At 37.6% G+C, this 27,368-nt stretch overlaps 1 protein-coding gene across 1 annotated transcript in view; it reads right to left on the reverse strand.

The window, feature by feature from the left end:
* Positions 1 to 8,170: 8,170 nt before the first annotated feature.
* The window catches only part of LOC134851623 (uncharacterized), a 421,621-nt gene continuing 402,423 nt past the window's right edge, over positions 8,171 to 27,368 (reverse strand). The window contains exons 2-4 of the mRNA XM_063867790.1: positions 16,421 to 16,505; positions 10,295 to 10,571; positions 8,171 to 8,774 (exon numbers count right to left, since the gene is read on the reverse strand). Coding sequence (XP_063723860.1) covers positions 8,272 to 8,774; positions 10,295 to 10,571; positions 16,421 to 16,498 — 858 coding nt within the window. The 5' untranslated portion in view covers positions 16,499 to 16,505 and the 3' untranslated portion in view covers positions 8,171 to 8,271. The remainder of the gene's footprint in view (positions 8,775 to 10,294; positions 10,572 to 16,420; positions 16,506 to 27,368) is intronic.

Here is a 27,368-nt window from a genome sequence, read left to right on the forward strand (position 1 = left end):
GCCGCGAGAAGCAAAGAAAACATGGCCCTACAATCATTTTTCATAGAATTGTAATCGATTTTATCAAGCAGTCGGAGGTCAATACTTCAGAACCCACAGACAATACAGCAATTCAAGATTTCTTGTCAACGTTATAGCCATCTTTAACTTTATATTTCGTGCACAAAGAAGTCGTTGACATATACAAAGTACCTACGGTTGCAATTAAGCCGACAAACAATGGCAGACAGGCGGTAATCCGAAAACGAAGCTGTTCCAGATCAAAAAAATTTCCAGTTTGTAAAAAATTACTGTTCCTAATCGCCCTCGAGTTACAGACCAGAATCAGCAGAAAGAATAGCACTACTTGAACTTATTGAATTACATTTAATTTTGTTATAAAATTTTTTAAAAAAAAAATAGCACTCTGTGATCTCTGCGATCCGTGAAACAAGAACTTCAGTGACTACAGGATTCGGCCACTGAGCTTTTGACTGAAGGAAAAGTTGTTAAATGGAAGATATTCTAGTTTATCATTCTCGCTGGTGTACGGAGAACATTATATTGTTTTTTGATGCAAAAAGTTGCAGTTTCCGGAAAAAAAATCCAATTTTTCGTTCTTATATCTGACCCTGTAATCGTTTGTAACAAACTTTCAGGTAGATAGCTGAACCAAACGAGCTGTAGATTAGCATAATTGAAGTATCTATAGTCTATGTAATAACCAATGAGTAGAACTCCAAAAATGAGTGTTTGAGCACCTCTAATTGTTGAATTGACATTTGCCGGCAGAGTATTTATGTTTGAAATAGACGAACAGCTGTGTTACATTGTCACAAGTGTAAGTTTGAACAATTTCGTCCTTAAAATTTCTGACCCATTCTTGGAACCAAGCACACGAGTATTAAAAACAGCAGCGATTATCTAACGTCATTAACAGAGCATAATTGTTCCGACTTTCGATACGAAAGTAACGGAATATTTGTGCTCGTGGTGGGTTTTTTTTCTTCAGAAAAATTTCGTCTTTTTAACTAGCCATTTTTGACGGGACTTTTTTTATCATTCGAAAGGTGTTATTGTCCTGAGCTTAAATTTGAAAAGATATTTCACCTGTGATTATTTTTCGTAAAGTTAAGGGGGTTTAAAGATTGTGATTTTGGCCGATTTGGGACAATTAACGCGCGATATATTTCGCGCTATTAACGCGTAACCGGATATTTAATCCGTCATAGAAATCGTTCCAAATTGGTTGAAAGAACCTTAATTGTCAAAGTGATTTGTTAAAAGGAGCAAAATCTATCCTTTTGTAGTTTACATGACGTGGGGGGGGATGCTTTTCACAACAAATGTCAAGTTTTGGAGAAAAAAAAATTTCATTATATTTATTACATTTACTTTTTTTATGTTACTACTGCTCCAAAAACCTTAAAAGGCAGTCGGAACATTCAGGTCTTCGCCCTGATACGAGCAGTCTTGTTGTACTTTAAGTGAGATGGCTGAACTGAATTCTAGAACACAATTGTGCTTCATAGAACAGAATTGTACTTTATGTGAGATGGCTGAACTTAATAGCCGGATTTTTGTTAAATATTTTTTACATTTTTGTTGTTTACAAGGTTGCTCGTATCATAGCAACGCCCTGAATTTTCCGGCTGCCCTTTAAAGTCTATGGAGTAGTGTTCAATTTCTAAGAAAATGACGAAATATTCAAAAAACAATTTTTTAAAATTCTTTTTAAAAAATCATCCTCCCACACGCTACGTAAAAATTTGTACAGTTACCGTTGAGTAAAGTATTTTTTAGAATCAATTGAATGTCTCAATGTAGTTTGCAACGCTTTCTAAGCAGGATTAAATCACCGCTTATGCTTTAACAGCATTAAAATATCGCTCATTAAAATTGGCAATTTTTAATTACAATAAAAACGCAGAGGCGATTTTGCTAACAATTGCAAAATCACGGCAAAAAGCAGCTCTATAAAGTGCGAAACAAATTACAAACAATCCTTGAATTAGCAAAACTTCGTCTACCTAAGAGATGCATACTTGCTTCCTGGAGATTAAGAGTCTCACACATTAAACACTACGCCACGGAAGCGTCAAAAAAACCACAAACCACTCAGTTACAAAAAAAAGCAGAAAACAGATGCTTTTCAATTTCCAATACTAGTTAGGTTAGAAAAAAAAGAAAGTTCGTAATAATACAATAAGCTCATCGCAACTATAATAAAAATAATAATCATAATCATAATACTAATCATTATAATCATACTAACCATAATAATCATAATCATTATAATATTAATAATAATCACAATAACAATAATAATAATCATAATAATAATCATAATAATAATAATCATAAAAATCATTATAATAATCATAATCATAATGATAAAAATCATAATAATCGTAATAACCATCATAATAAAATTAATAATAGTAGTAATCATAATAATAATCATAATAAAAATCATAATAATCATAACAAAATGTTTCCAAGCGATATCTAGCTATGGAGACATTTTATGGAGTCTACCTAAGAGATTCGACCCTGGTTCCTAGAGATTAAGAGTCTCACACACTAACCACTACGCCACGGAACAGGTACCACAAACCACTCAGTCACATATAAAGCAGAAAACAGATGCTTTTCAAATTCCAATACTAGTTAGGATAAAAAAAGGAAGTTCGTAATAATACAATAAGCTGATCGCAACTATAATAATCACGCAGAGGCGAAGCTTGGCTTCGCTAACAATTGCAAAATTAAGGCAAAAAGCAGCTCTATAAAGTGCGAAAGAAATTACAAATAATCCTTTAATTAGCAAAATTTCGTCTACCTAAGAGATGCATACCTGCTTCCTAGAGATTAAGAGTCTCACACATTAATCACTACGCCACGGAAACGTCATAAAAACCACAAACCACTCAGTCACAAAAAAAGCAGAAAACAGATGCTTTTCAATTTCCAATACTAGTTAGGTTAGAAAAAAAAACAAAGTTCGTAATAATACAATAAGCTGATCGCAACTATAATAATCATAATAATCATAATAATCATAACAAAAATCATAATAATCATAACAAATAATCATAACAAATAAAGCAGAAAACAGATGCTTTTCAATTTCCAATACTAGTTAGGTTAGAAAAAAAAGAAAGTTCGTAATAATACAATAAGCTCATCGCAACTATAATAAAAATAATAATCATAATCATAATACTAATCATAATAATAATACTAACCATAATAATCATAATCATTATAATATTAATAATAATCACAATAACAATTATCATAATCATAATAATAATCATAATAATAATAGTCATAATAATCATAATCATAATAATCATTATAATAATCATAATCAAAATGATAAAAATCATAATAATCGTAATAATCATCATAATAAAATTAATCATAGTAATAATCATAATAATTATTATAATAAAATCATAATAATCATAACAAAATGTTTCCAAGCGATATCTAGCTACGGAGACATTTTATGGAGTCTACCTAAGAGATTCGACCCTTTTTCTTAGAGATTAAGAGTCTCACACACTAAGCACTACGCCACGGAACAGGTACCACAAACCACTCAGTCACATATAAAGCAGAAAACAGATGCTTTTCAAATTCCAATACTAGTTAGGAAAAAAAAAGAAAGTTCGTAATAATACAATAAGCTGATCGCAACTATAATAATCATAATAAAAATCATAATAATCATAACAAATAATCATAACAAATAAAGCAGAAAACAGATGGTTTTCAATTTCCAATACTAGTTAGGTTGGAAAAAAATAAAGTTCGTAATAATGCAATAAGCTCATCGCAACTATAATAAAAAATATAATCATAATCATAATACTAATCATAATAATAATACTAACCATAATAATCATAATCATTGTAATATTAATAATAATCACAATAACAATAATAATAATCATAATAATAATCATAATAATAATAATAATCACAATCATCATAATCATAATAATCATTATAATAATCATAATCATTATGAGAAAAATCATAACAAAATTAATAATAGTAATAATCATAATCATAATCATAATAATCATAACAATTTGTTTCCAAGCGATATCTAGTTTATGGAGTCAACCTAAGAGATTCGACCCTGGTTCCTAGAGAATAAGAGTCTCACACACTAACCACTACGCCACGGAACAGGTACCACGAACCACTCAGTCACATATAAAGCAGAAAACAGATGCTTTTCAATTTCCAATACTAGTTAGGATAGAAAAAAAGAAAGTTCGTAATAATACAATAAGCTGATCGCAACTATAATAATACTAATAATAATCACAATAATCATAAAAATAATCAAAATAATAATCATAATCATAATAATCATACTAACCATAATAATCATAATCATAATAATATTAATAATAATCACAATAACAATAATAATAATCATAATAATAATAATCATAATCATAATGATAAAAATCATATTAATCGTAATAATCATCATAATAAAATTAATGATAGTAATAATCATAATAATAATCATAATAAAAATCATAATAATCATAACAAATTGTTTCCAAGCGATATCTAGCTATGGAGACATTTTATGGAGTCTACCTAAGAGATTCGAAGCTGGTTCCTAGAGATTAAGAGTCTCACACACTAACCACTACGCCACGGAACAGGTACCACAAACCACTTAGTCACATATAAAGCAGAAAACAGATGCTTTTCAATTTCCAATACTAGTTAGGTTAGAAAAAAAAGAAAGTAAATGAAGGAAATTCTGCTAAAATGACCAATTAAAAAGCCGAAATTGGTCTGGCGAAAAGAAACCAGCCAGAGCACAAACATTCCGTCACTTTCATCGAATGTCGAAACAAAACGCTCATCTGCTCTTGAGTTTTCTAAACTGCTGAAAATACGACAGTTGATTTGTTACCATTCTTTATACTATATATCTATTAGATTAAAGTAAGGATTTTTTGTGATTTAATGCAGAAAAATGAGTACCAAAAAGTGATCAAGAAAAGAAAAATATTTCAGCTATTCATTTTATAAAAGAAGTCAATCTGACGCAAGTAACGTTAAACATTTCAAAATTTCCTCACAACTATCATTCATCATTTATTCAATCACCAGAACTTTTTTGCGTTGATCAGTCAATTAATAGCTCAGGAAATGTTTTTTCAATTTTCGTTTTTTCATTTTCTATGATTGGCTTTTTTCTGAAAAACAATCCATTAAGAGAGAGAGAAGTAGATCAAAATTTATTCTTTTATTCCACTGAAAATTCAAAAAAGTTAAGTCTATTTTGATAAAAATTAGTCATTCACGTTTTTCGTGACCCTAATACTTGTGCTGTTTGATAGTGGAGTTTGCCTTCTTTTTAACAAAGAAACTAACTGATCATAAAAACAAATCAAAAGTCAAACACCGAAAACTCAAATTTGAGCGTCAACAATTTTAGGACATTCTTCGCTGAAAAAAAAACATCACGAACTTTATAAGTGAAAACCATTTCTTGTACATTTGAGAAAAAATAAAAGGCTGATTTTATACCAAAGCGTTGTTGGTTGTTTTATAAGCAACGCAAGTGCCAAGATCGACACAGAGCCGAATCTGAGCTTCGCAACACTTGCGACACAAAACAAGAAGACCCCAAAATAAAAAAAAAACTGAAAATGTCGAAAAAACTAGATTTATTGGAAAAAAAAGAAATAAAAATAAACAAAACCTATAAACTTTTTTACCAACAAAAAGTTATTTAGACCCCATCACCCTCAAAACACATACACAGCTCGTGAAACAACGCAACAAGAGGCGGCTAAGTCGACGTAAAATAAGCTGAAACCTATCAAGCCGAAAAAGAAAAAGCACAAAAGTCAAAAAATTTCATGAGAAATAAGAAGTTATTAAGTCCTCCTCGCCCTCAAAACAAGACACGCACACACAAACTTTTTCGCCAATCGAAAGAGCAGTATGCGGCCATTAATTTTATATAATGTATGTAGACCAAAATTTATAAGGCCGAAAAAAGCCGTAAACAATTGTTGTCATGAAAAACTTGAACTATAATTTCTATTAAGATTTGTAGCATTTTGTGCGATCTAAAGGTGAGGATAAAATACATGTTTATCTTGAAACTGCTAGAATCTAGACCACTACGCTGATATAAAATAGGCCGAAGCCTATTAGGCCAAAAAAAGGACACAAACAAAACAATATTTTAACAAATCGAGTTGGAAAAATCACAAACAACACAAAAGGCAAATTTGAAAAGGTCGGAATATTAAATAACAAACTCAACCATGCTTAAAATTTGCAATCAAGAGGAGTAGGATTTGCAAGGAGGACGAAGAGGTGAAGGAGTCCAGAAGTGAGTCTTGAGAACAAAAACGTTTACGGGAAAAAAATCTAGTACCCGATTGCAATACCCTTGATTATCGAAAGAGTAAATAGAACGGGAACTTAAAATTCATCATGCTCGAAATCTGTCTGCTGGTTGACGACTGCGATTCTGTTAGATAAGTAGTTTACCTGGATAAAGCAATTCAAAGAAAAACACGATTTAGTGATTCTGTTAAACATGTTATTTACCTGGAAAACAGTTTGTTTTTGTTCCAATTTGATAACTCTTTCTAATCGCAAGCGTTAAAACATCACAAGTCAAACAGCAAAACTTGATTTTAAGCGTGATTAATGAACTTTCCTGAATTTATGAGAGCCACAAAACCTAAATTTGGCGTGTCGATCTATGGCACTTAAAAGAGACCTTTTTTATTTTTGATTTAATTCTTGCAAACGAATTAGGCTAGGAGGTTATAGTTTCAAAAAACTCAGTTTTCGGAAGCTCATAACATGTAGAATTTACTTAAAAGGATGCTCACGGTTTCCCAATCGATTAGTAAATTATGTTCTGTTTAATTTTAGCGGTACACCAAGTTTAGTTTATAGTCAACGATTAAATTGCAGTTTAAAATAAAAGTTTTAACACAGAGGCGAAGCTTCGCAACATACTCGCGAGAACACAGCAAAAAGCAGCTATATAAAGGGCAATAATAAAAACAAGAAATATGTCTCGAATTACCAGAAGTTCGGCCATCTCTGAGATTTGAACCTGTGACCAAGAAATTAAGAGTCTCACACGCTAAATACGCAGCCACGGAAGCTTAATACCCACCACACACTAGCCACAACAAAAAAATCAGAGATCAGATTCTATGCAATTTTCAATTTGTTGCTATCGAAATTACAAAATATAAGTTGACTAAGCCGATGCATCATCAGCCGAAATCATTAAGTCGAAAAAAAACTTTATAAAGTTATTTAAAAAAATCAGACGTGGTTAAATGACAAACCACAGAACTTTCAAGTAAGTAAAAAATAATCAGTCAAACTAAAATCGTTGCTTTACAAATTACCTTGATAAAAATTAACACGAGATTTAAAAAATGTTGTTTAAAACTAGAAATGAAGATCCTCTAGAAAAGATCCTGTGGACAAAATTGTTTACGGGAAAAAAGTCTAGTACCCCAATATAATACCCTTGCTTTGCAAGGGTAAATAGACTTTCATATATTGAATTTCAGAAAAAATTTAAGGGGGAACTGGAAAACAGCCGATATCTCACAGCTGAAGTTTTTTCATTTAATACAAAAAAAAATAGTACACTTTTTTCGAGGCAGTTGTTAAGAAGTTTGTAGCTTTAATGAAATCTTGAGCTGAGTTTGCTTTTAAGCGGTTGTTTATGGGAAAAACTAGAAGTCGACTAACTGCCGATATTGCTCTATACCTCAATATTGATCCTCTCCTACCAAGGGTGACCACTTTTTTGAGATAAATAGTGACTATGACAATTTTCGAATTTTTTGTCGACCTTTTTTTTAGGTTGACCAAATGAATTTTTCAAGCTCTCCCAGAGCATTTAAAAGTCCCTGTTTGGGCCAAAATTTTTGCGCCGCATGCATAATTTTGAATAAACAGGCTGAAAAATTTGTTTTTAGTCACTTTGAAAAATTTTAGGGTCCGGCACCAAAAACTTTTTGAAAATTTTCAGGGTCCGTCACCAAAAACCGTTGTAAATAGTGACTTTTAGTGACCATTGAAAAAAATAGTGACAAATTAGTGACCAAAGGGTTACACTGCTCCTACCTCGCATCAATTCGGTGGAAAAGGATAACTTCATTACCTTTATTCATTCAATACATCAACATCGCTAGCTTTAATTGATTATTTACAAATATACAATACACAGTTCAAGTTCTTATTCGGCCGTCCTCAAAATACTATTTCATAGGTATCAGGCGTCCGCGAGCTCTTTTGTTTTCTGGGGGACTCTTTTTCCAACGATGATCGTATTAAAGTATCCTGCCTCCCAAAATGCAACTGCAGCTGCTCCAATGCTCGCTTTGTTATGATATGGTTGTTTCTTTCAGCTTTCAGAGCTGACTCTAAGTGATCTATTTCCTGCTTTAGTTTCGATCTCTCTAGGGAAAACTCGGCGTTAAGTGATTCCTCTCTCATTTGAACAGCCCTCTGTTGATCATTTTCGTGAATCCTTACTTTCTCTTTAATTCTTGTTAAATCTTCTCTTTGTAATCTGATTTCTGATTCGCACTTTCGGTTTAAGGTCTTCGATTCAAGCAGCGATTCCTTAAGTCCTGCATTTTCGGCTTTGATTGAATCTACTTCTGACAATAGAGTCTTGACATCTTTTGAGTTTTGATGACTTTCTGTTTGGTTAATCTCGTTCCGAATACCACTATCTGCAAATCTACGCGCTGGAAACAAACATGAAATATTTTTATTCCGATAACATGTCAAAAATATATATTATTATTTTAGCTCCTCACATTTCCAAAAAAACTTAAGATAGAGACGCAATAAAAGACGGAGACAATGCTTAACTTAGCAAACACAAAAAATAAAAAGTCAGCCAACAGAAAGTTGGAAAAAGTTAAGGAATGCACAGAAAACAGTGACTTGTTTCTTTTGAAAAAACTTCCAACTTTCGAATTTCAGAGAAAAAAATATAGGGCCTTTTAAAATCTTTGAATTTTAGAAAAAAAACAGACTTTTTGATAAAATCGACTAAATTTGAGAGAAGTGTATCAATAGGTAAGTTTTATATACAGTTGTGAAATCTGAAAATCCACTTTCGAAATTACAACTCGATCACGTTTTTCGTGACCTGTACATTTTTGAAGTTCGATTGTGGAGTTTGCTTTCCCTTAAACAAAGAAATTGTTATGATCTTAATAAGAAAGCATAGCCAACAGATAGTTGCAAAAGAGTCATGAACGCAATGAAAAAAGAAAAATACTGCCGTTTTCTAAAAAAAAAAAACTTTCGAATTTCAAGTAGAAAATAAATGACCTTACAACTCATTGAAATTCAAGCACAATTTACAATTGACACTTTTCGATGAAACTATCCCACTTTGAGAACACTGGATCAATAGGTATTTTATAATTCGGCTGGGAAAAAATTAAAATCCACTTTCGAACTAGAAGTCGATCAAGTTTTTCGTCGATCAATTCAGCAAAAGTGGCATCAAAAACAAACAGACACAATTTTGCAAGTAATAATTTGGAATATAACAAACTGAAGACATCCACACTAACTTTGCATGCAACAAATCGGAAATCATAACGCCATATTATGTATAAATTATGCATTTCGAAAAATTGCGAGATACATTGAGTTCCAAAATTTCTGAACTCGAGTTTTCATTGTTGCTGTTGTTTGAAACAAATAGCTTTTTTCGGTTCATTTGATGAATTTAAAACTTAACTATTCGAATGTCAAAGCACATGCGATCAAAAAGCTATAAAGGTACCCCAAAAGTGGCACCAATATTTGTGACTTAGGCTAGAAAAAAATATATTCTTAATAATACACTAAGTTAACGCTAGTGTAAACACTCAAACATTGAAAAAACAAATTTGAGCCTTAATTTATCCTGAAAAAAAATCATCGCGACTTTTAAAAAAGTTTTCTTTGGGTTTATCGCCTCTTTAAAAAATTAACTCGTATCACAACACAAGCATTTGCTTAAGTCGATTAAGTTGAAAGTTGAACTAAAACGAATGATAAAAACTGCCCTGCTTATAAAAACCGACAAAATTGAAAAAACGTATCTATTTTTGTCTAGTATTTTCCGGTTCTTATGAAGAACTATTTATGAGCCCCAAGTTTATGCTTGAAAAACAAGGCAGCCAACTGACTATTTTGCTTTTGGGCGTATGAATGTCATCAAGAGAGATTTGAAAAAATCAAGCGTCATTATTTTTTTACTTACTAAGTTCATCAAGTTGGGCCTTGGAACACACCAACTCTTTTTCTAACTCAGCCAGTTTGACCTCCATGATTTTGTTTCTACTTTTCAGACTGAACTTCTCTTTATCCATTTGCTGATACTTCATTCGCAAAATCTTTAGCTCGTCTTCTGTCCATAAGGGTTTCACGTTAATCTGGTTATTTTTCTTGCCCAGATATTCGGGTGAAAATTGTGTTTTCACTGTCCTCGTTTCTACTGGCCGCTTGTTATTTTGACAAGCACGACAAAATTGATGCTCCTAAAACAGCCTATGGTCATTTAAAAAAATGATCCTCCGCATAGCGTAATTATTTTCTTCTCTTATGGACCCAGGAATCCAGTAGTCAACAGGTTCGATGAAATGAAGTTCTTCAGCAAATTGAACATCAACTAGCTCATTGTTACGAAGATAGGTTATTTGGTTGCTTGCAATGCTACGCTTTCGTTGTATCGCTACCCCGCAAAGGTGAAGTGGAGCTTCGCATCACTTGCGATACAACGAAAGCGTAGCATTGCAAGCTACCATGTAGATAAGGAGATGGAAATAACTAGGTCGAAAAAACTTGGAAAAAATTAATCTTTTTGGAAATACGTAAAGTTCAATCTCAGAAAAACAGACGACAAACACAAACACCTACTTTAAACACACTTTTCGTATTTTCCAAGCGTTCACTAAGCCGACTACACAAGGTAAGACGCCAATTCATCAAAAAATGCCAAAAAACAACGTGGTTAGACATCAATTGATCTGAAAACAAAAAATTCCAAAAACTTGTGGTCCTAAAAAAACGTTCTTCTAGAAGTACTAAAAATTCAATCTCAGAAGAAAAATAGACGAGAAACACAACCATCAGAATTAAACAAACTTTTAGTATTTTCCGAGCTTTCACTAAGCCGAATACACAAGGTTAGATGGCAATTGATCCAAAAACGCTAGAGAAAATTTTGTCATCGAAAAATTTTGAGCGATTAAAAGGTAAAAAATAACATGAATAATTAATTTTGCCCTTAGACCGATACAAAATAAGTCCACTAAACTGCCAAAACATGAGCCGCAATCAATTAGGCCGAATAAATTTTTCAAGCGAAAAAAACATAAAAATGGAAAATATACCAGTCAGAGATAGTAGATTTTACAAACGACAGGATTTAAGCACCGACATCTGAGACTACAATCAAAACTGCTTACATTGCAAAAAAAATTGTGGTGCTGCAACTAAGCAGACAAAACATAAGCCGACAAACTATAGCCCGACTAATCAAGTTTTCACGGAACAAAAATATTTTCCAGATATTGAAAAAACAACAGGATCTATCTGACTCGTAAGCCAGATCATAGGGCGCAACCGCATTACCTCCAGGCCAAGCAAGTGTAATTACAAAGTGTAGGAAAAGTTGTTTTCGGGGGAAAAATCTTGTTCCCGATTAGAAGACACTTGCTCTCACAAGTGTAATAACCTATCTTCGTAAACATAAGCTGATTGCTTTTCCATTTGACAAAGCTGTATGCAAAATCATTCGGTGGACAGATACTGGCAAAAGATGTATTGACTGGCAAAAGAACATACATCGGATGCATAAATTCGACCCATCCAGTCCATGCCCGGTTCCTGGCATTCAGAACTTAAATTTTCAACCCACAAAGCAAAAAAGGGTCTAACCCCATTATTTAAAATTCACAGTATGGAGAGCTACAATTTCTTTGTTATATTCTCAATTGAATTTTTCTTATATTTCCGTTACTGCTACCACGCACATTAAAATGTCACATTTCATGAGACATCTGCCAGGTTTTGGCGCTTAATTTTGCGGCGCCACAAAGATATAAATCCATAACTCCACACAGAGGCAAAGCTGAGCTTCGCAACACTTGCGATACAAAAAATGGCTGTAAGTAAAATCAAATGAAAAGAAAAATCGAAAACTGAAAAAAAAAATCAAAAAATTGTTTTAATCATAAAAAGTAATAAGAATCGCAAAAAAGTCCAAAAGATCCCGAACAAAATTACCTGCACCATTAGAAATTTTACAAAGAACTTTCATAAATCTAGAAAGAAGCTAAACTTTCAACAAAGTCCGTTCTGCAGGAACTAAGCCGGCTGAAATAAACTGATAGACAAACATCTAAAATAGCCGAAATTTTCCAGAAAAACATAGATCCCGACTTCTTCTCGCCGTTACGCCCTTCCGTGCTTGGCTGATGTGACGATGTGACGCCACCCGTGTATGTCCCGTCGATGTCTTGACATATTTGTCTTTAAGATCACTTTGTGGCATAGTGTACAATGTTCCCTGGGGAGTTGGAATTGTCTTTCTTCTTCTCGTTCGCGACTTTTCCTCCGTGACAGTTTTTTTCTCGGTGTTTTTTCAGGCTAGTCTTCCACATAGTTTTACCGCACTGGTTACAGGCCACTTTACTTTTCTGCTTCCCACAGCTTTTTTCATGATTTGTCAGTTGGCTGTTCTCTTTAAAGCTGCTATTGCATTTGGGGCATATGAACTTTGTGTCTGTTGACCTGTGGATTAATCTTTCATGTTGGACTCTACCTGCTCTACCCAGCTTTCCCACCTGCATTTAAAGAAAGTGTCGTCCTAGACTGTCCTCTGTGTTCTTACAGGCTTACTATCGTTTCTACCAATGAGGCTCATCTTCTCCTCCCAGTCTTGGATGAAGTTGACACGTCTCATGATGAATGTTTTCCAGGATTTACGATCTCGGGTCAACTGCTCAAGGTTGTTGTCGTCTTCAGCGGCCTCGCGGACTAAGCGTCTCCAGTAGGATATCGTCCCTCCCCTCAACTTGCCTTCTTTGGTTGCCTCCATGTTCCACTGTCCTAACACGACTTTCTTCACCGTTTTTTCATTTCCCATTCTCAAACATGTCCTACCCTTTCCAGAGTTCGCTTTTCTATCTTCAGCCTTAAGCTGTCGATGCCCAATTCTCTGCGCAACCCATAAGAGTTGACACCCTCCTGGTGCATTCTCAGTACCTTTTCATGGTTCCAGACTGACCGGTAACATTTATCGACCATTCCTTGCATCTTCTTGATGTCTCCTTGTAACCACGGTCTCACGTTACAGTCGAAGAGAAATGACGATTCAACTACCGCCTGCACCACTATTGCTTTTGCCCTTTTGCTCAGGTTTGATCGCCAAAACCACCGCCGAATCTTGTCCAGGCGTGGTATCCGATCCCGACTGGAATCGAACCCCCGATCTTCGTCGTCAAGCTCGGGTGTAGTGTAACTTAGAAAAAAGCTGAAAAAAATGCACAAAAAATTGCAACAAAAAATAGGTCAAGGCCATATGCGAACCAGTCTTTGCCGTCTCAGGAAGCGAAAAGGAAGAATATGAGTAAGTCCAGGATCCAGGACAAGAGTTACGGGAAGTTATTTCCGGGAAAAAGTCTAGTACCCGATTGCAATACCCTTGCTTGTCGTAACAGTAGTCGTAACATAAGACTTAGGAATTTGTTTCATAATCCTAAGTAAAATGTGGGAGCTTATGGAAAGATTGTTTGAAAAACATTCAAGTTTTATTGAATAGCTTAAATAGTTTTTTTTTCATTGCTGTTCAGAGTTAATCTAAGACTAGCGCGTCAATCGCACCTCCGGTGCTACAAAACCAAGTCTTCAGAAAACAGACAAACCAAAATTATAGAAAAATAAAAGGATTTGAGCAGTCATACTTGGACTCCAGATTTGCAACCCCTGAATGTACCCTGACAGCGCCTCACTATAGGGTTGAGAAATTGAAGTTCGATTAATTTTTTTTACATCTAAGTTTTTTTTATATCTAAATATTTTTGAAAAAAAAAATATGAAACAATCATAAAAAACGCCATATCTCGAAAACTAAAAAGATTTGAGCAGTCATACTAGGACTCCTGATTTGCAACGCCTGAATGTACCCTGACAACACCCCACTATTGGGTTGAGAAATTGAAGTTCGGAGTGTGTTTTTATCTAGTTTTTTCTTCTAATTTTTTTGGAAAAAAATGAGAAAATCATAAAAAACGCAATTTCTCGAAAACCAAAAAAATTTGAGCAGTCATACATGGACACCAGATTTGCAAGCCCCAAATTTACCCTGATAGCACCCCACTATAGGGTGGGGAAATTCAAGTTCGATTAGTTTTATAATATCTAAGTTTTTTGGAAAAAAAACTAATAAGTCACAAAAAACGCAATTTCTCGAAAACCAAAAGAATTTGAGCAGTCAAAATTGAACGCCAGATTTCAAACTCCTGAATATATCCTGACAGCACCCCACTATAGGTTTGAGAAATTCAGGTTCGGTAAGTTTTTTGTATCTAAGTTTTTTATATCTAAATTTTTTTGAAAAAAAAAATTTAAAAAATCATAGAAAACGCAATTTCTCGAAACCAAAAAAAATTGAGCAGTCGCACTTGGACGCCAGATTTGCAACTCCTGAATATACCCTGACAGCACCCCACTATAGGGTTCAGATATTCAAGTTCGGTTAGTTTTTTGTATCAAACTTTTTTATATCTAAATTTTTTTGAAAAAAATAAAACTAAAAAGTCTCAAAAAACGCTATTTCTCGAAAACCAAAAGAATTTGAGCAGTCACAATTGAACGCCAGATTTACAACTCCTGAATATATCGTGACAGCACCCCACTATAGGGTTGAGAAATTGAAGTTCGGTTAGTTTTTTAATATCGAAGTTTTTTGAAAAAAAACTTAAAAAAAAAACATAAAAACGCCATATCTCGAAAAATTAAAGGATTTGAGTTGTCATACTTGGACGCCAGATTTGCAACCCCTGAATATACCCTGATAGCACTCCACATTACTGTTGAAGAAATTGAAGTTCGTTTAATTTTTTTTATATCTAAGAGTTTTGAAAACAAAATAATTAAAAAAATCATAAAAACACCATTTCTCGAGAACCAAAAGGATTTAAGCAGTCACACTTAGACTCCAGATTTGCAACCCCTGAATGTTCCTTGACAGCACCCCACGATAGCGTTGAGAAATTGAAGTTCGGTTATTTTTTTATATGTTTTCTGATCAAAAAAAAATATTTAAAAAACCATAGAAAACGCAATTTCTCGAAAACCAAAAGAATTTGAGCAGTCATACTTGGACGCCAGCTTTGCAACCCCTAAATGAACCCTGACAAAACCCACTATGGGGTTGAGAAATTCAAGTTCGGTTAGTTTTTTTTATCTAATTTTTTTTATATCTTAATTTTTTGAAAAAAAAAACATGAAAAAATCATAAAAAACGCCATATCTTGAAAACCAAAAAGATTGAAGCAGTCATAGTTGGACTCCAGATTTGCAACTTCTAAAAGTACCCTAACAGCACCCCACTATAGTGTTGAGAAATTGAAGTTCGGTTAGTTCATTAATATCGAAATTTTTTGAAAAAAAAAAACTAAAAAAAAAAACATAAAAACGCCATATCTCGAAAAATTAAAGGATTTGAGTTGTCATACTTGGACGCCAGATTTGCCACACCTGAATATACCCTGATAGCACCCCACTATAGGGTTGAGAATTTCAAGTTCGGTTGGGTTTTTCTTTCAGGTGTTTTGACAAAAAAAATCAAAAAATCATAAAAGCGCCATATCTCGAACAATATAAGGATTTGAGCAGTCATACTTGAACGCCAGATTTGCAACCCCTAAATGTACTTAACAGCACCCCAATATATAGGAATGCATACAACGTATGTATATATAAAATTTTCAAATCTTGCAATTTTTTGGCCTTTAACAGACCAACAGACTTTAACATGAGCCAAATGAAATTTCTTAAGCATTTTAACCTACGGTATAGCTTAAACGTGCAAAAACATTTTCGTTAAATATGCAAAAAAATAATACGTTGAAAAAACTTAAACATGCAAAAATAGGGACTTCTTAAACACGTGAACATAGGGACTTCTTAAACATGTGTCACGTGAAACGCCAATTAAATAATAGATAGAATAGATAGATAATTTTATTTGTTCTAATATTCCATCACACTTCATTTTAGATCTTTGTGTTTAGGTGGATGAAGTATTCAATTTTCTCCAATAACTTCGGAAACTTTTTACCTGGTGTTTAAAAGAACGCAATGTTAGATGATAACTCACGACTACGGGCGTAACTGATTCCTGTTTGTTCGCAGCCTTCAAAAGTCCTGTGTCGAAAATTGTGAACGAGTAATCCATTCCAAACACTAAAAATATGGCATTTTAGATAAAACATGAGGTCAGAAATTATCCTGGTTACTGCGTTAAAAATGTAAATTGAACAAACGTTTTCGCACAATTTTAGTGCATCTTCAGGATTAAAAATCTAACTAATATGTAAAACAACAACAACAACGAGAGACTTTATTACCCTTCTTTACAGGGGTTTATTAACTAAATTTACGAAAAGGAAAATGATCGACAGCACGATTGCTCACAAAACAAAAAGAAAGAAAAAGAGCTTTCAACATCCAACTTTGTTAGCAGCTTTTCAGTCAGATATTCTCAGAGCTTCCATCCGGATTTCTGAAGAGACATGCTGAAAGTAATAAATCCTTTCCGAAAAAGGTAATTTGACATCTTAGTTATCCTGTGATAATAGGAATTATCAGTTTTTAATTTCCTGCCTGGCTGTGTGATAAAATAACCATAAGAAGATGATCTCAAACCTGAATTTCCCAGTGCAAAAGATAAAAAGGCTGAAACGTCTACATCGAAGTAACCATTCCATAGCTTGAAGAAGAATACAAGGTCATAGTAATGCAGATAGCAGATGCGCAAAACATTTGCCCCTAATAGAGCAGCTCTGTAATCGGGCAGTCCTGTGGCCCAACGAACGCCCTTTTTAAGGCATATTCTCAATTTTACGTAGTGATGTAACTGAAGGCCTCCACAATTGTTAATTGAAAAGGAGAATAAAGAGAAAACAAGACGAATAAATATTGATTTTAACTCGCATTCGCACATTGTAAGGAACATTTCGTTTTATGTTGTATAGTTGTCGATAACTTGTTGGAAGCTTGCAATCAATATGAGATGTCCAATTTAAACTTTTGTCAATATAAACACCAAGATCTTTCACATCATCAACCGAGGAAATTGTTTCTTCTTTCAAAAACAGTTCTGGAGGTGTGCCGGACCACACTATTTGCACTGTTTTGTCGGCGTGCACCTGCAGACTGTTACATTGCGCCCAACTGATCATCCACGTAAAGATAACAGATAGTGTTGGTGACTGAGTCTGGCAGGTCTTTAACAAAAATAAGTAGTACCAATGGCCCCAAAATGCTGCCTTGAGGTACACCACTAGTAACAGCTCCTGGTTCAGAACAAAAATCGCAAACTCTTACTTTTTGGCTGCGGTTTGAAAGATAGGATTCAACGAGTGCAAGAAACTTCTTGTCAAAGCCTATAAAGGCCATTTTTCCGAGTAGAATTTTGAGGGAAACCGAATCAAAAAGCCTTTTGGAAGTCGAAGTAAAGACAACTGACATCCAGATTATTAACTTTGCCGAAATATAACTGTTCAACAAAGTCAATAAGCTGAGTAATTGTAGATATTCCGGACATGAATACAGGTTGTCTTTTATATATTTTTGATCGTACTTTTTAATATATGTGGTTGAACAACAAGCGTTAAAAAACAAGAGATAGCTTCGGTAAATTACTTACCGGGCCATAATTGCTCACCCTTTTCTTGTTCTCACTTTTGTGTACAATTTCAACTATGGCACTTTTCCAGATGTCAGTCCAGACACGCGAATAAATAATGGAAGTAAGAGAAATGTAAACAGAAGTAACAAGTACAGAGGATGCAAAGCGTAGAATAAAAGGAGGAACTTCATCTGTTGTGACTTTTGCACTATCAGGAACTTCGTTCAGGAGAATTTCAACGTCTTCAACGGTGAAACTAACATTTTCCAAGCAAATGGTATGATAACTAGGTGTCGGCTGAGTTTCTGACACCTCATCATCGAAAGTAAACACTGAACCAAAATAGTCGTTTAAAAGCACAGCTTGTTTTCAGCTTCCAGTTTATTTATCAACTGGATTGTATGGGATGAGAAATACGTCGGATACTGTTCTCTTTTATTCCGTTTTTGTACACTAGATGATTCGATAGCGGAGTAAAGAAGGTTACACCACTCCAAATAGAAAACGTTGCTTCCAAAATAAGGCTGAGCATACACATAAACACAGAAGTCGACAAAAGTTTTGATATTTTGGGCAAACAGAAACCAATCGACAGAAAAATTTGATATTATTCAAGAGCAGTTTCCTTCTGTGAATTCTGTACACGGTGTAAAATATATTTCAATAAAAAATGGAAAATGATCAGAAATACAGATTTTCTCCAAGATCGTGATATTATAACGATCTAAAACATCTGCGATAAAAAGGTCAAGTACATTTCCACCTGAGTGTGTAGGTTCGTCTACTATCTGCACCAAGTTCTTGCAATCCAGAAAATCAATAAAAGCCGTAGTTATACTCTTCATTAATGACATGCCAGCTGTCTTGAAAACCTCTAAATGTTTTCTGTTTGCTGATGACAGCAAACTCTATTCAAAATATGACTTTTCCTTAGTTCAAATAGACATTGATCTATTTATCAATTGGACGCTTGAAAACGAAATGACATTTAATTCTGATAAATGCAAAGTTATTTGTTTTAACTCAACTTCCCCCAAATCTACACTTTGCCTTAATGATTACCCAATTCCGTCAGTTTCATCTATCAAAGATCTCGGAGTAACGATATCTAGTGATTTAAAGTGGGACATCCACATTAAAACCAAACTGGTTGCAGTTAACAAAGCTTTCCATTTCTTGAAACGTTCAATCCCTTATGGAGTATCCATGAGAACCAAATTCAAATATTACCAGCTATGTATTGTGAGTATTTTATTATACGGTAGTCAGGTCTGGTTTCCATCTTTAACATATCGCCGCAAACTAGAATTATTTAACAGAAAATGTTTGAAATGGGTAACGGGAGTCAACGACTATACAGAACAACTTAGAAAAACGAATTCCTTGCCAATTTCCTTCACTATAGCTTTACATGATATGTGTTTTCTTAATCGAGTCCTGACTGATCAATTTGATTTCAACCTTTACAGATACATAAATTTTACCTTTGCAGCCAAAGACCTTCGCAATAGCTCACGCCCTAAGCTTTCAACAACCCAGAATTGTCGACTCTTCTTTACAGAGCAATTTTTCTTCTATCGCGTCTGTCGGTATGCCAACATGATTTCAGCAAACAACATAGCCGACATTTTCTCATCGCCTGAAATTTTCAAAGCAAAATTGAAAATCTATCTGAAAAATAGAATTGATATGTTCAACTTAAACAACTCTTGTTCAATAATACTTTGTTGCCATTGCATAAATTGCCGTTCGTGATGTCTTGTGTACATAATCATACCATTTCTCTTGTTTGATGCCTTTATATTTTAAAGGGAATAAATTCTTTTAGTAGTAGTAGTAGTAGTAGTAATCAGAGGAAGCGTACAATGACTTCCAGCATAGTTCTGGCATATCCATATCTCCGCATATAAACACACACGCGTTCGTACGTTTTGCTGCAAGTTTTATTGAGTTAGTGAAGATTGATATATAAACGTTCATAGCGTTAGTGAGACAATCTACAGGAACTCTATAATCTGAGTCAGCTAAAATTATCCTAACATGCTTCTTCCCTTCGGAAATCTTGCTTGTTATTGTCCTGAATATTAAAACTAAGAAACTCTGTGGTTAGAAAGAACAATGAGAAAATCTCCCTCTTCGAGAGATTGCCCAAACCTTTCATATCGCCACAAAGTGATCAGTTCTCCTAGTTGATTGAAAACAGTCATGCAGGCTGGAATATTTTAATATACTCTTTACTCAAATCTTTCTAAATAAATAGTAAGTAAGTGTCTCTAAAGCCACCAACTAAAATGAAAATGCAAATTTATAAATGCAACAAATTCTTTAATGTTCAAAGCTCAACTAAATGTTTCAGTTTTCAATTACAACTTGGTTGCTTGGTTTCTCACTTGAGTTTTTTCACACACATAAAAAAATTCTGAGTTTTAACTTCTTCTCTTTTGTCACTCCTTTGTTTCTAATCTTTTCGTCGTTTAGAAGTTCTAAAACTTCTAACTTCTTCTAATTTTTTTTTCTTTTTGCATCTTGTTCTTTCGACCATTTGTCAATGTTCCATCTCTTCCTCCTGTGACACTGACTCTGCACTTTCAGTTTCTGTGTCTTGCAACACATCGCTAGCTATTCTGACGCTGTTGGAAGCAGTCCTCCAACACTTCTGCTCTTCTACCCTCTGTTTGCAATAAGGTAGAGGATCCACGTTAGACTCTCTGTTCCTGCAGAAGCTGTTGTGGAGACACAACGTCACGTTTCTCTCCAAATCTTTCTTCAACAACTCTTCCTTCTCCTTTCCACTACGTTCACTTGTCCTGGAATTTCTTTTTACAGCGGTGGTCACTGCATTCCGATGAGTCACGAAAGATCGCTTGAAAGCTCCTGCTCCAATGTCCAGCTGATATCCACTGTACACCCTGCCGTGCTTCGACATATGCTTTTTGGCATATTCGTACAACCATGCAGTCATGTTAGCTCTGAACCATGGCATCAATCGTCTTCTTGCCCATATCTTTTTCACTTCCATCGGAATGTTTAGAATCTTGCACGTTGTCTCAAAAAGATCCAAACCTTTTAGACAATCCAATTCCTGCAACTGTTCTCTCGTTGGTGCCTCCTGTCTATTGATTTCTCTCACATGAGCCTCCAGCCATCGTATCGCCATCATAACTCCCACTATCACTATTGTTATGGGCCGTGATGAGTCTGGTAAACCCATGGAGAGCAGCTCTCCAGAGTCGCAGATCAACACCAGATTACTACGCTCGGGATACCACCAGGTCTGCAGCAAGCAGTGGCAGGGAAACTCCTAATGTGTCAACATGATGCTCCTCCAATTACGTTTTCCCGAAGCTTCCAGTAATGGTTCCACTTACATCATCACTCGGTGGACTTCATCATTCTCGTCTACTGTATTGCAATCTGTAACGGTTGATCCTTTCTGTTTCTTTCTTTCAAAGTCACTGAAGTTCCCACTCACGTATCCCATGAACTTCCTTCCCAATATCGATTCCAACTCCTCCTTTGTTCTCTCTGGAACTGCTGAGAACATCTTACATAGCAGCTCGTAAGATTTTTCGGACATTCTCGTTAATCGAACACACTTTGGCACTGACAAGGCTTGATCCACGATCGTTCTCGTACTCTTTACATCCACAGCTACGAAATGCACCGGGTTTCTGCTCTTGCACATTGGAGCCAATGTCGATCCCACCAAATATCGTGCTCCTGATGGTCTACAATAACTCTCACTATGTCGGATGTTCATTTCCGCCTCGATCGCTTCCCTCCATTTTCCTATGTGCTTCTGCTCAGTTTGCAAAACTCCTGGGAACACTTCCACACCGATGGCTGGGACCATCTCATGTCTCTGTTCTAGATTCAATAGTGACTCTAAAGAACCAAACATGCTGTAGAATCCTAGTGCAGTCACTAGATTCACCTCGGTTCCTCCATGGCAATCTGCGATCAGTTCCGTTTCCGTCCTTGCTTTCATCACGACACTCCCAAACAATATCGTCAATTGCTTTTGTTGTCTCTCTAGGGTTTTCACACAATCCAGACCTCCACAAACGTGACCTTCCAGTCCACAGACTTCCGCTAGACAGCTACCAGGTTTGACCCAGTCTTCTGGTCCCCAGCAACTCCAGCAACTCCACTTTGTCTTCCCCGTTGCTCCTAGAGGCTGTTATCTTCGCATTATATATGATGTTAAGGTCACGCAGGTTACAGTCTGCATTCAGCTCCCTCTGCACATCTTGTGTCGCCCGTAATATCGAGTAGGCATTGGGACTAGGACACCATGATGGTCTCATCAGTTCCCACACTACCATCACGCTCGCTCTCAGTAGTTCATCTGAGAATCCCAACCCAAACTCCACTCTTTTGTCGGATTTTGGTACGGAAGGTGCAGTCACCTCTTCTTCCAAGACCAGTCCCAATTTGGTCTGCGGATTATTAGCGCTCTTGATCGTTGCAATTCTCGACGTCCAGAATCTTAGCAACACTGCCTGCTCGTAATCAAAGAAGCAATCGCGTATGTCTTCACTCAGGAAAGGGTTGTACGCTATCCCTATGATTCCGGACACGTAGCTTGATCGGTCCACAGTACTCACTGGATTTCGGCAGGGCCCCCATAGATTCTTTAGTGAGTCTCAGCTCCTTGTTTGAAAATGTCCTGATTTCGTCTATCTTCCTCATGGGCTCTTACTCCTCAGGTTCTTTCATATTCATCCTCATCGGCTTGCTTTGATGCATCTCCAGCAGTGCCAGCAAGAGTAAGGCTTTCGCTCGTTCATCGCCCTCCCTCAACATCTTGGCACAGGTGTTCAATGCTGGTACTGAAATCTGCTCTATCAGGAATCGAATGAAACAGAGAGCGTCTCTCCGCTTCGCGCACGCTACTGCTGCTCCCTCTTGGGTTATCAGATCCCTCAGGTTCGTCATAAGGAAAACTTTCTCTTCTTTTGACCTTTTCCTTTCTTCTGAGTCATATTCCCCGCGAGTTAATCCCATCATGCACCAGGCGAACCTCAGTTGTAATTCGGTTCTTACGTAGGGTACTGCCATGAGAGCGTGTATTCTCGGCGTAGTCCTCATCTCCTCTTCAAATAACCTTAACATCACTGCTTTCCATGGAAGGCTCACTAATTGCCCGATCGTTTCCGCCTGCATCTTAGACGACGCTAGAGTCCCGTACGCCTTCTGCTTGAGGGTGGTGCCTCGCAACATTGTCTCCAGATAACCTTTCATGGCCATTTCGTCTTCCAGAGCCATCACATGTCCTCTAGCCGAGTTTCGGTATTCTAACATCTCCATGTATCCACCGGCGGGTTCATCTATTGACACAGTCTCCGACACTGTCAGTCGGTTATACTCCACTGGTACTAGTTGTCCTGCGACACTTCCCTTTCCGTGGTTCATGGGAGATGGTTTAAAGTCTTTCACCGTGCTTTCTCCACATTGGCTAAGTATTTCCATTTCTAAGGTTGCTCCAGTCAGAGTGCGCAGATGAGTCTCGTCGCTTGATCCGTATAAGCAAATCGTGTGTATTGTAACACGGCGGCATTTCTCCCCACAAAGTATAGATCCATCGTTCCCACGAATTTCCCCACTCTCCTTTCATTGGTTTCAAATGCTCTCAACCTAGGAGTTTGTACCACGGAGACTGCTCCGAGCAACATCCTTCTTATCAGAGGGAATTTAGGGATCTCTTCCGGCAGCTTCTCGTAATCACCCCAGTCTTTCGTCTCTTCTCTCACCTTGTGATATGCTGCAGTGAGACGAGGAACTCTGCTTATTTCACCATTCGCCTTATCATAGGGTCTCAGATTCCAGAGCTTCGGAAACACCTCAATGTGCCCTCTCTCTACTTCTCCCATGCGATCACGGAAATGATCGTCAAAATTGATGACTGTCATTTCTGGCTCTGATATCTTCGCAAACAACAGATCTTCGCTCATGAGCTCCCGCAATATGTGCTGCTCACACCAGTTCAGCGCACTACCGTCCACTGCTGATATGAGGTTCAGGTGCAGCACCCATCTCCTATACGCCTCCACTTTTACATCAGGGAACGCAAATGTGACTGCTGGTCCATAGATCACTGTCACAAACTCCGTGGCTCCCCTGATCAACGCTAAGGGATCGGTCCTCATAGCCAAGCTCAGATCGGTTAGAAGGGGTATGCCCCCAACATGTCGTCTCACATCTTCTTCTCTTTCGATAGTCTCATCTTCTCCCGTTCCAAAGCGATTTTGGTGCAAGAGATACTGGATAAGAGTGTGTCTCAGGTCTCTTATCTTATTCCACGAGTCCGTGGCTTTCTTCACGTCTAATTTTCTCACCTTCTCTCTCATCTGCTCTGGACAACGTGTCAGCTTCATCAATCCTCCCAAGTTTCCGTGGGTAATCGCAATCAACATTAGAAGCCCATCTAACCGCAGATTTTGAACCCCTTCGGTGAGCAGTACCGCCGGTCCTTTCACGAAACTCTCTGCTCCAAACGTCACGAACAAGGCTATTAGTTCCACAATCGACACTTCCACTACTGCTTGGAGGAATTAAGTAATGAGAAACTTTCGGGTAAACTTTCGCCAAGAAGGACGCGGTCCATCCGGCTCCCAACCCTTCCAGCATGCTATCTGTTTGTTCAAAGCCTTCTTCCCCCTTCACTTCCTGGGTCCAGAAGGTTTCCAGGGTAATCTGGCTCATTTTGGTGACAAACTCAGCTGTCTTTTCTTCAGCATTTTCCGCCAGGTTCACTTCCTTCAACAAGTAGGCATGGATCTTCTTGATCATTACGGGGCCTTGCTCAAAAGCATTTGCACCCAATGTCGCTACTCGAGGACTTAGATGTAGCTACTGGTTGGCCTCCGGTTTGATCCTCAAAACCATTGCCTCAAAATGAGCTCTAGTCTCCTGGGAATTTTTCCTTCTCGCTTTTTTACCTGTCGTTTCCATTGCTCGGAACCATAAGTCGTTCGATATCGCTATGACCACTCGATGGTCGTCGCCTATTCCCGGTTTAAGTTTGAGCTGTCGACTGAAATTGGACAGTTCCAACCCCAGCACCTCATCCAACACTAACATGTGCAGCGCATGTTCCTTAAATCTTCTCATCGCGTTCGAGATATCTGACCACACCGCAGGTAGTTCAGCTCTGAGTGGTCTCAGGTTCTCCATCTCTGTCATCACATTTCCCTTCCGAAAGCAAGGTCACGATCGCATACACGAATTTCAATCAATCCGGGAGACATGCATACCCCGGAGACAGCGCGAACACTTCTCCCGGTGTCACCTTGGTGAACGAACCCTCCTTCATCGCATCCACCACTTCACACATTGACTCAAGGATATCCTTTATTGCTGGCCACACAATTTTTCTGCTCAGAAAACCTCTACTGTGTAAATGGTCATTGATGCCAGCAAACATGATCGTAATTGGGTTCATGTCCGTTTGTCTTTGTACCCCTATTGCCAGAGATACGGCTTGCAGTAGGTCCAGATCGATCGCTGCCAACATTATGACATCAGGCCAAAACAGAGACTTGGAAGTGTACACGAACTCTGAATTCGCTACTATCATAATATTGGCCTTCCTCATTTCTGCTTTGTCGTACGCGGCAAAGATGGACTCATCTTTCTTCATCGCTTTCAATCCGCCATACCTTTGGACATCATCATCTTGACTCACTTGTTTCGGGTATGTTCTATCTTTCACTTGACTCGGGGGTGTCGCCACCGGCCTGAACATCTTCACATGTCGTCCAATCGGCGCCCTCGTTGTCAGAAATCTTCCCGGTCTCTCTTCTCAATTCCCCTCATCATGATTCAACCTCACGTCCTGCAATGGTCTTGCATTCACTGGTCCCATTGTGTTATTAGAGGGCAGTCCCTCTAGGTCGGCAAATCTCAAGGCCATCGTGGATCTGAAGTTTATGCCAGCGCCTATCAACCAGTCTACGCCTGTTATCGAAAACAATCTACTGACGGATAGCCTCGCTCCATTCAGCATCATCCTGGCAGCCTCGATGAAGCTCATCCTCTGGAGATCCAGCTTCATTAGTTCGTCCTTGTACACATGCCAGGGAGATGGTATGGGCCTTGACCACATCAACGAGCCTCTATCCGGGCGTCTCTCCTCTCGACTGGTCCTTGTCGTCTCCGATCTCGTGTCTTCTCTAGACGTGCCAGTTGTCTCTTCCATCGGGTCGACAGGCCATAGTCTTCTCCTAGGATGAATGGTCCTCCTCACCGGCGCTTCTCCTAATCGATCTTGAACGTCTGTTCTTTGCCCTGGTTCGCTGGAGCTCTGCTGTCTATAGTTCGTGACGGCCGGGACCGTCCCCAAGCGTGTTTCCAGGCTAGGAGGCACAAAGGTGGTAATCACCGTTTCATTCGATGCTCTTTCCTCCTTTAGCACTCCTGTGTCAAAAAGTTCTTCTTCCAACTCATCCAACCGCTCTTGGAAGACTTGATTCAACCAAGCCTGTCCTTCTATACTATCAAATTGGGTGCCGTCCGGGGTCAGCCTGGCCTGATCCATAGCTCTCAACTCATGTTCAATGTCCATGAGGATCATTCTTCCGGCATTCCGACTTGCGAGATTCCTCAAGATGTTATTCCACCTGACCACTCCTTCGTTGTGCCTTCTCCCTGTTGCTGTCAAGTTCCTTGTATTCATTGGCACAGTGCAAACGGTCAGTACCGCGCAGTAGAATTTCTGCCAGAGAGTAGTAAACAAGCACACCATCATTGATTCCCATAGTGCTTCCTGCTCATCCGAACCTCTCGAGATGTTATTTGTTCCAACCAGGATCATCACATTGGGGATCCTCCCTGGATTCATTAGTTCCACCATCCGATATAACTGGGCTATCGCCGTGCCTCCGAAGGCCATCACCGTGGTGACCCAAGGGGTCCTCAAATTCGAGAGTACTCTGACTAAGCTGTCTCCCAGTATCAGATGTGATGTCCCCAGTGGCGGTTGCTGCAGGTTTACTGCCGCGTTCCAAGTCGCTCGATTGAAGCAAGCTCTCGGATCTGTCTCCGGGACTCCCGTGAACTTATATCTCAACTGATTATTCTTTTGTACGTCTATTACTCGAGACACTTTCTTCGCTGGCATCTTCTGTATTCTTCTCTCTGGGGCCTTAGAGCTCCCCGTTGGTGGCGTCGTGTCGCTAACTCCCTGTCTAATCACGGTTTGAGAGAGTCGTACTCTGCCCGTGTCGTCGATCGTTCCATAGGGTGCAGTCACCCCGGAACCTTGTGCATTCTTGTTGGCGACTAGTCTTCCAGCTGTCTCTATCAGCCTCTTCGCCGTTTGTTCCACGACTGGGTCACACAAGGTGTCACTAGGGTCCGGGATTGTCACTCGACCTGTTACTGTCGGGAGTCGTGTTTCCGTTGTCTGACTCAT

Source organism: Symsagittifera roscoffensis, chromosome 1 (assembly GCF_963678635.1).
Source record: "Symsagittifera roscoffensis chromosome 1, txSymRosc1.1, whole genome shotgun sequence".
In the NCBI taxonomy this organism is placed as follows: domain Eukaryota; kingdom Metazoa; phylum Xenacoelomorpha; order Acoela; family Convolutidae; genus Symsagittifera; species Symsagittifera roscoffensis.